Genomic DNA, 9,793 nt, shown 5'->3' on the forward strand with positions numbered 1-9,793 from the left:
GAACTGGGAATGGATGTCATCAGCAAAGCACTGATAAGTGTTTAATATAAAAGATCAGGCGTAGATACAGAAAAGTCTGAAGCCAAGCACTGATCCATGTAAGAGGCACCTGTAAGGAAAGAAACTGCTTATCTGGAGAAACTATAATATATGACCCTCTCTTCTAGCTTTGTGATCATTGGGTGTTTCTTCACATATAACACACTTTTCACACTCTCACTAGTTTATTTAAATAGACTAGGCATATAGTCCATCCAAAATGAACATTTTGTCATTATTTTTTTATTGTGTGAAAATGCTTTAATTTTTTGTAATGTATATAAACTATGTATGTATGTACACTGGGCTAGTTGAAAAATATAAAGCCAAAAATGAAAATTCTCTAATTACTCAACCTCATGTCGCCCCAAACATGTATAGCTTTCTTTTTTCTGTTTAACACAAAAGAAGATATTTTGAAAAATAGTTTTTCCCCCATAAGTCATTAAGGTCCAAATGTTGTTTAGATCTCTACATTCTTCAAAATGTCTTCTTCATACATAAGTAATTTATATGTTTTGTATAATTATATAATTGTATTAAAATGTCTTTGTAATTCCTATTATATAATATAATTTAAAATAAACAGAAATTATATAGGTTTATTTGACCTATTTTTACATAATAATTCTTATAATAGATATGCATATTATATTAAAGGTATTGAATATAAGGGTAAAACATTAAAATCTAAAAAAAAGTAAAAAGTGATACAAAAAAATAAAGGATGAACACATGGTAAATAGTTTCCAATGGTTTAAATAGTCTAAAAGTACTTCTTCCTCTCTCTTTCTTTGTCAGTGACTCTTGAGCAGGCAGACAAGGGTGTTTCATTGTTTACTCTGCGCATAGACACAATCCTGTGGGTTTGGCTGAGGAGGAAAGAGAGCAGACACTGTCAGCACTGCAGAATTCAGTCCAGCTCAGTTTCAGAGCTGTGCTTGTGGCCTGGCAGCATTCTCGCTAAGGGAGATTAGCTTTAGACCAGCAGAGGCCCTGGTTTAAAAACTGGAACTCACTACAAAAATATCCTACCCAAATAACTTCCCCTTCAGGAACTCGAGCTGCGTCCGAAAACGCTATGGGAACGCCCTTCAGCGTGACCGGCTCTGAATAACATGTGTAATCAGTCCCATGAATGGGCGAGATGTCATAGGCGGGTGACGTAGCGACCAGGAAGCTATAAAAGCACGTGAGTTGTAGCGAGCATCAGCTTTTTTGTCATTCAGCGAAGCTCTGTGTGTGTGTCAGTCGCTATTTGTTTGTGAGTCTTATTTAGTGTTGTTTGTTCACTGATAAGCTCCATTATTTCAAACTTCAGTCAAGGAAGTTTTTTGGGCTAAAGCAGGCAGCGTTCAGGCTGTGTGTTTCCCTGCCCTAGAGAGAAAAATATTTGGGGTAGGGACACACGCAGTGTGTTGTCTGCTTGAGAGCGAAGCACGCAGAATCAGCTCTCGGAAAAAGGGAGATGACGGCCCGCGATGCGACCGTCTGTTACTGCTTTGTTTCACTCTCAGAAGGCTCTCTTCGAGGAGGGAGTCTTCACTAGCGTTTCTCGCGGTGCCGGTCCTGCTTTCACCGAGGCGGAGGAGTGGCTGTGCTCGCGGGGTTCGCTTTTGCGGCGCCCGCTCTCGGGGTTTCAGAAGCCCGTGTTGCGGTCCTTCCCCCCGCTTAGAGAGGGCGTGACACTCCGCCTGTCTTTCTCCGAGGAGATTGACACGGAGGGCGTCGATGAGCTCGCAGTTGCATAAACATCAGTTGCACAAACATCAGTTACACAAGCATATTATGCCTAATATTATAACGAGCAGCATTAATGAGGAGCGTTGCTCGCGTGGTCGGCTCTCGTAAAAAAATAAGGGGGCTGATTGTGTTTCTCCCGCTCTTGCCAGGCACGCTCCGAGGAGTGTGTCCTTGCTTGTAATCTTGCGATTCCGGTCCTAAGAAAATCTAGATCTCGTTTTCGAGGCTCGGAAGCCCGCGCTAAAAAGAAAAAGCGGTTTCTTCCCCCTCGGACTGTGAACTCGTTGCTGCAGCTATTTATTTCCGAGGAGATTAATATTGTTTGTGTGACTAAGCGGCTCGCGCGCTGCCGAGGCAACGCGTGTATTACATCATTTTCAGTTTTGATGTAATCTTACCACACCAGACCATGTTTACTCGTTTGGTTGTTTGGCTCCATTTAATAATGAGGAATTAAATGAGGCATTTGTCTGACTATGAGAAGTTAGATATAGAATTTTTGATTCTTGAAATGACTCTTACCACACCAGACCATATACTCGTCTGGGTGTTTAGCTGCATTTAATTTTGAGGAATTAAATTCAGTATTTATCTGACTATGAGAAGTTAGATATGTCACTTTCGGTTTTTCGATATGAATTGTATCACACCAGACCGTCTTTACTCGTCTGATTGTTTGATTGCATTTGATTCTGAGGAATATAATGACATTTATCTCACTTTGAGAAGTTAGATATACAGGAGCTCTCAAGATAAAATATTTGAGTAAGAACACGTTTACCTCTCTTCCTCCGAGGAGGTTGAGGCGGTCAGCAGGGGCTGCTGGGCGGGGCAGTCCCAACCTATCGTGTTCAAGCTCCTCATTCTAGGGGTGTCACTTCTCGTACTCCGTAGAGTCTAGAGTCAGAGTGGCGCTCCCAGGCCAAAGGCTTCTAGCGAAAAAACGGTTCTGCGGTACGTCATTTTCGTTGGATAGCCTTCGTCGTAACATCCTGATGCCTAAGGGCTAGGACTAAGAGCGGTGTACTCCGCATTACATGGTGTCTTCCTAGCAGATGACGCGGGTCTGAGGACCGTCATTTTTAATAGGAGACTTCAGCTATGAGAGTCCTGATGCTGTGGCTCAGGACCTCGGAGGGCAGGCCCCTCTGGGGAAGAGCGGTGTACACCCCATTACACGGTGCCCGTCTCTCCTCAGTGCCCTCAGGAGATCGATCTGCCAACCCTGCCGGTGTTCCAGGGCGCAGCGGTCTCCGGCGAGCGCTTCTCTCAGTTACTGCCCGGAAACGTAGCGGTGCTTAGAGGCTCGTGACCTCCACGGAGGTCTTTTGAGCAGCTAGTTCAGCTGCCCCCTGCTGGTTCGCTGCATCAAGGCACTGAGCCAGCAGCTGTGATTACACCAGAGGTCAGTCTCGAGAGACTGGTTCCCTTAGTAGACTATTTAGCAGCGTGAAAACTACTGCCAAAACATGTCTCAGTGGGTCCTGCACACTGTAGTGAGAGGCCACAGAATCCAGTTCGGTTCTCCTCTGCCTCAATTCAATGGGGCTTTTTTTTTTTCACCCTGGTGGGCCCCGAGCAGGCTCTGGTAATGGAACAGAAGTAGACACTCTCAGAGGACGGAGGCCATCGAGGTGGTCCCTCCTCGCGTAGTGGTGTCCGGGTCCTACAGCCAGTACTTCACCGTTCCGAGGAAGGATGAAGGGTTGCGTCCTATTTTAGATCTGCGTCTTTGAACCGCTCAGTCAGGGGACTGAAGTTCAGCATGCTCTCACTCAAACAGGCTGTATCTCAGATCAAGTCTGAGGACTGGTGTCACGATCGATCTAGAAAGATGCATACTCCATCCTTCCCCATCATAGGAAGTTGGTTTTTGGGGGCAAAAGCCTACTAATACCGGTTCATCCTTTGGCCTTGCATTCTCACCCCACACTTTCACGACTCAAGCACACGGTGCGATGATTGGTTGATATTAGCTCAAATCAGACTGGATGGCGGTTCGGCATCGAGATGTCGTTCTCGCTCACACGAAAGACCTGGGGTTAAGACTTAATGCCAAGAAAGGTGTGCTTCTCCAGTACAGAGAACCACTTATCTGGGCATGGTGTGGGATTCGACCACGGTGCAGGCACAGATGTCTCCCTGTTCGGATCGAGTCGATCTTCACCACCGTCGTGAGAGTTAGAGAAGGCCGGTCACTCACTGTCAAGCAGTTCTAGACTGCTGGGTCTGATGGCAGCTGTGTCCAACGTGATAACTCTTGGCCTGCTGTACATGAGACCCCTACAGTGGTGGCTCAAGACCAAGGGGTTCTCCCCGAGGGGAAACCCGCTTCGCATACTCAAGGTCACACAGGGGTCCTACGTGCCTTAGACATGTGGAGGAAATCTTGGTTCTTGTCTCAGGGCCCGGTGCTTGGAGCTCCTTGTTGCCGCGTGATGCTAGCGACGGATGCGTCCCTCACCGGCTGGGGTGCGGTCATGAGTGGCCACCCTGCCCGCGGTTTATGGAGGCATATAAACTGCCTGGAGATGCTGGCCATACTTCAAGCATTAAAAACACTTTCTCCCAGACCTAAGAAGTCACCATGTGTTGGTGCGCACCGACAACACAACGGTGGTCTCTTATATCAACCACCAAGGGGTCTGTTCTCACGCCGTTTGTACAAACTAGCGTACCAGATCCTTGTGTGGTCCCAGGGCAAACTCCTCTTGCTGAGAGCAGTTCACATTTCTGGGCATCTGAATATGGGAGCAGACCTCCTGTTGAGGCAGGGGCCGAGGCCCGGGGAATGAAGGTTTCACCCCGAGGTGGTGAAGCAGATATGGAGAATATTTGGTCAGGTGGATCTGTTTGCAACTCAGATGATATTGCACTGTCCCCTTTGGTTCTCTCTGACTCATCCGGCTCCACTGGGGCTAGATGCCATGGTGCAGACTTGGCCGAGGCTTTGTCTGTACGCTTATTCCCCGATTGCTCTGCTCCCAGGAGTTCTGCTGAGAGTACGCCGGGACGGGGTCCATCTTCTAATAGTAGCCCCGTTCTGGCCGGGCCGAGTATGTTTCTTGGATCTGATTTCTCTCCTCGACGGCGCTCCATGGGAGATTCCCGTCAGGAGGGATCTCCTCTCATAGGCGGAGGACACGATATTCCATCCCCGCCCGGAGCTATGGAAGTTATGGGTGTGGCCCCTGAGGGGGCACATCTCGTAGCTTCTGGTCTCTCAACCGAGGTTGCTGAGACCATCCTCCAATCCAGAACTCCGTCCACGAGGAAACTATACTCCTTGAGGTGGAAACCTTTCACCTCCTAGTGCGAAGACTGCCAGCTCGACCCAGTTAATTGCCCAGTTGGTACAGTTCTGGAGTTCCTGCAGGCCCTTCTCTCTGCAGGGTTGACCCACTCCACCCTGAAGGTCTACGTGGCGGCCATTGTGGCCTACCGCGCCCCTCTTGGTGGCCATTCAGTGGGCAGACACCCTCTGGTTACATGTTTCCTCTGCGGTACGCTGAGGCTGAGGCCTCCGGCCAGAAGAAGCTTATGCTAAGCGGTTGATCAGGATGCTATCCTAAAACCTTGAGTCCTCTGATCTCCCCTCACCACTGGGAGTCAAGGCTCACTCGACCCGAAGTATGGTGGCCTCCAAGGCCTTCTTGTCAGGTGTGTCTATGCAGGACATCTGCAACGCAGCTGGATGGTCCACGCCCCTCACGTTTGTCAGATTTTATGGTCTAGACCTGCGAGCCACTCCAGGCTCTTCTGTTCTCTCGCCTTAGCTGTGCTCCTCCTATACACACTAGGCAGGGATTTGCAAGTCTGGCGGCGTGGGCATTCTCGTTCCCATAGCGTTTTCGGACGCAGCTCGAGTTCCTGAAGGGAACGTCCCAGGTTACGTATGTAACCATGGTTCCCCGAAGGGAACGAGACGCTGCGTCTCAAGGCCATACTTCCGGCATCCCTGCCAGAGCTTGCTTCATTCCTAGTAGCTGATGCTCGCTACAACTCACGTGCTTTTATAGCTTCCTGGTCGCTACGTCACCCGCCTATGACATCTCGCCCATTCATGGGACTGATTACACATGTTATTCAGAGCCGGTCACGCTGAAGGGCGTTCCCATAGCGTTTTCGGACGCAGCGTCTCGTTCCCTTCGGGGAACCATGGTTACATACGTAACCTGGGACGTTTTCCTTTATGCTTTGAGGACCTTTGTGCTGAACAGTCAGTCAAGGTTAATCTACGGATTTGTCACCTTTTCCAGACCCCATTCACTCTGACCTTACGTCTGTGGGACATCTTCATCCTAGAGGGTGAGAAAGTTCTGACAGCCATGGCTTACACCATCCTTCAGCTCCACAAAAGTGAGTTCCTCTTTTTACAGTACTGACATTAACAATAATTTAATCCAATAATTTACAAAATCTACACCATGTATAAAGACAGCCTCATAGTGCCATTTACCTCAAATGCTAATAGGCCAGATTGCCTTGCCATAAATGAAACCCTCTCAGCACATTATAGAAATCTATTGACTTTAGATTCTTCTGTGTAAAATGACTAACTGAAGTTAATCATGTTCAGAACGATTGCTTAAGATGTCTCTGGAGGACCTGAGAGAGTTCCTGCAGGAGAAGATAGGAGAGTCCATCTACCTCAATGATGACATTGTCATAGAGCAACTTAAGGATTCCATGTCTGAACTTCGCAAAATGAAGCTTGACCTCCCACCACCAGGTTCAGTCATTTTCTTTGCACGATACTGTATGTAACTGAATGAAGATGCTTGTATGCTTGTGTTGTTATTTGAATTCTTTAATCAATTAGGAAAGCTCACTGTGAATCATTCTATGAAACATACCCCATTTGTATCCCTCATATGCATATGAAATTACTTCAATATGTTTTTAGATTTTAGTTGACATAATTTCATAAGATAACATTGAATGATACAATACCCTGTTTTAAAGATACTTTTATTCAATAAGGACACATTTGATTGATCAAAAGTAACATTTATAGTGACATTTATAAGACATTTATAATGTTACTCAAGTAGCTCAACTGTTTTCAATGTTAATAATAGTAAGAAAAGTTTCCCAAGCCCAAATCAGCATATTATAATGATTTCTGAAGAATCATGTGAGACTGGAGTAATGACTGCTAAAAAGTCAGTTTTGCATGACAGGAATAAATTATGTTTTTAAAACATAAAAATAGAAAACAGATATTTCAAATTGCATTAATATTTCACAATAATACTATTATTACTGTATTTTTTATCAAATAATTTGGTAAGCATAAGAGATTTCTTGATATTAAATTATCTTTCTAATAAACATTTTATTATACAACAGAAGTGTCAAATTAACTGTATGTTACCTTTCTTAAGACAAGGCATAATTACAACATATAGTAAAATGCAATATTTTTTTTGTGATGGCAAAATGCAATTTATTAGCACTTTAACAAATTGTTTACCTAATCAGCTTGTTCTGAAATTAATTCTAAAATCAAGTCCAAAGAGCACCTGTGTCATAGAATGACACATTATAGTTGTTGTTGATCATTTTAACAGTAAAATACTCATTATTTCATTATTCATACTGTATATTTAAACATTAAAACATATGCAGTGCTCCATCCACCTCACAGCATAAATGATATATTTTTGGCCACAGCTAATGAGTTCATGTAAGGTCACCTACATTTTCAGTCCACTCTAATTCAGTATTTCTGTATTCACAGCTAAGCCTGATGAGTTTCCCCGGAAGCCTCTGGGTCTGGAGCTGCCCGTTGTTCTGACTCCGGTCAAATGCCCCAAACCGAGCCCCTCAGAAGATACGCCCAACAAAGCCCAGCTCATCAAATGGCCACCTGCCTCTCTGCACATCTCTCTACAGCAGGAGTCCATCATACTGGATGACAGCCTTTCACAGGAAAAGAAGCCTTACAAAGACGAAGGGACCGACAGCATGTCTCCCCTCCCCTCACCCGACCCCATTCTAGTGCACACCCAGATTCCCCTCACACCTGACGGAATGATAGGAGCCCCTGAGGACGGTGGAGAATGGCCTCCTCCATATGAACCTCCTGTACCTGAGCTTAATGAGACCCAAAACCAACGAGAGATGTATGACCCTACTTCACCTCCAATTGTGGATGATAAAAAGCCTTCACAAACATCTCAGAACTTAGAGCAGGACACTTCAGAGACAGCAGGAGGCAGTGTGGCGGGTGATTTACCCTCAGACAATTTCAAATCTGTTTCCATGCAGCCTTCTGGTGTTTCCAGTTCTGAAAATTATGAGGGACAGGTAGGGGATGTTGAAAGTCAGAATATGGACAGTTTTTCAGAGAGACTCTCCATATCATGTGAGATCTCTTCAAGATCCTGTGAGCTGTCAGAGTTACCTGCCAAACGAATCCCCACAGTGCATTCAGACCCTCTGTTTCAGCACCCGCCTCATTCCAGCCAGAACATTCCCAAATCAGAGACATTTTAAGCTGCCAACTGACTTTTATTCAAGCTGCCACATATGACAGAGATAAAGTCTTCATAACAAAAGTGAGCTGGCTCACTGCTTAATACACAACTCAGCATATAGCCAATTGTTTAATGAACAACTGCCTTCCAACTGTTCTCTCGCACTCTTCGGGTTTGTACAGAACCGCCACTCAATTAGACCACAACACCACTGATGTCTTTGCAATTTCTGTCTCCAAATTTAATGAAATGGTGATAGCTGTAATGAAAAGATATGTTTTGAACCACGCTCTGCAATATGTCTGATTTTCATTACAGCGATTTTCCACATTCAAATTCAAATCAACCATTAGTTAATATGCTATGGTTTGACAGAATATTGTAATTATTTGTTAATATCACAAACCACTCCGTGTTAAATAATACAGTAGCTTATCCTTTCTGATTAGAAGGTAGAGAGATGTAGTCTGTGGTAATTTGAATGCTCATGATCAAATAGGCTCCGTTTGTGATGTGAATTGTTTGTTGATACCAGCTTTATGGTAGGATGCCAATAATGCCACAAGCCAATATTTATTATTCTGATAGAAAAAAATAACAAAATAGTTTAATGGAATGTGCAGCAGTCTGTCGTCTCAAAATGATTTGGCACAGTTTCACTGAGACAGCTGCAGTGTCTTTGTGATTTAACTTCCCAGCTGATGGCAATATTAAACATGGCCTTTAATAAGATTAAACAATATTTTCCTGGTTGTTTCTAAACACAACCTTCTGTACATTTGGTATTTGAACTTGTTTTTCATTTGTGTGAACATTTTATACATTTCGCTTTTTCGAGTATTGTATTTTAATGCTTTTAGGATTTTGTATTTGTAACATAAATGACTTAAATGTCAGATTTGCTTTCTGGTGGTCGCATCTAGCATAGATTTACTTTTTATAAACAGTTAACTGGTCTTAGAAGGCTGTGCCCAGGACGTGCTTCGGGTTTACAATTTTAACTGGTTTGACAGATTCAGATTCTGCTTTGAGGTTACACGTGAATTGTTTTGCCAAACCATGTTTCTTATTACTATGTGTAAACCAGTACAATTTTAATCTATAAGAGAATAGCTTGGAAACAGTGAAAATAAGTATTCTAAACAGGTAATTATAAATTAATTACTTAACACATCTTTAAACAGGTTATCTAAGCATCTTTTCAAGCACCTTTATTGTCTCTCAGAATAACAGTGTAAACCTATTTTAAGTCGAGCACTGTATTGCTATTATGCCATTGTATTAAGACATTGATGGTTTTAAATTCTGTTACAGTATGGACTCTGTCAGATGCCTCTGTAATGTCATGGTTATCAGCGCAGTATTTGAGTTATGGACAGTGTACATTCCTTTTTAAGGAGTTTTGAGAACTCCAACCAAAAGGCTTTGGTTTTATTCAGTCTGTATATAGTAAATATAGGCTATACCTATTTACTTTGTTATTCTATGTTTGAATTAGATTTGCATAAATAGAAGTTTTCTAATCTTCA

At 43.9% G+C, this 9,793-nt stretch overlaps 1 protein-coding gene across 1 annotated transcript in view; it reads left to right on the top strand.

Annotated features, from left to right (window-relative positions):
- LOC109085241 (USP6 N-terminal-like protein) overlaps positions 1 to 9,793 on the top strand; it is a 32,277-nt gene extending 22,484 nt beyond the window's left edge. Inside the window, exons 12-14 of the mRNA XM_042760658.1 lie at positions 6,042 to 6,141; positions 6,362 to 6,514; positions 7,526 to 9,793. Of these exons, the coding sequence (XP_042616592.1) occupies positions 6,042 to 6,141; positions 6,362 to 6,514; positions 7,526 to 8,283 (1,011 nt within the window). The 3' untranslated portion in view covers positions 8,284 to 9,793. The remainder of the gene's footprint in view (positions 1 to 6,041; positions 6,142 to 6,361; positions 6,515 to 7,525) is intronic.

The sequence above is a fragment of the Cyprinus carpio genome, chromosome A7 (genome assembly GCF_018340385.1).
Source record: "Cyprinus carpio isolate SPL01 chromosome A7, ASM1834038v1, whole genome shotgun sequence".
NCBI classification, from domain to species: Eukaryota; Metazoa; Chordata; class Actinopteri; order Cypriniformes; family Cyprinidae; genus Cyprinus; species Cyprinus carpio.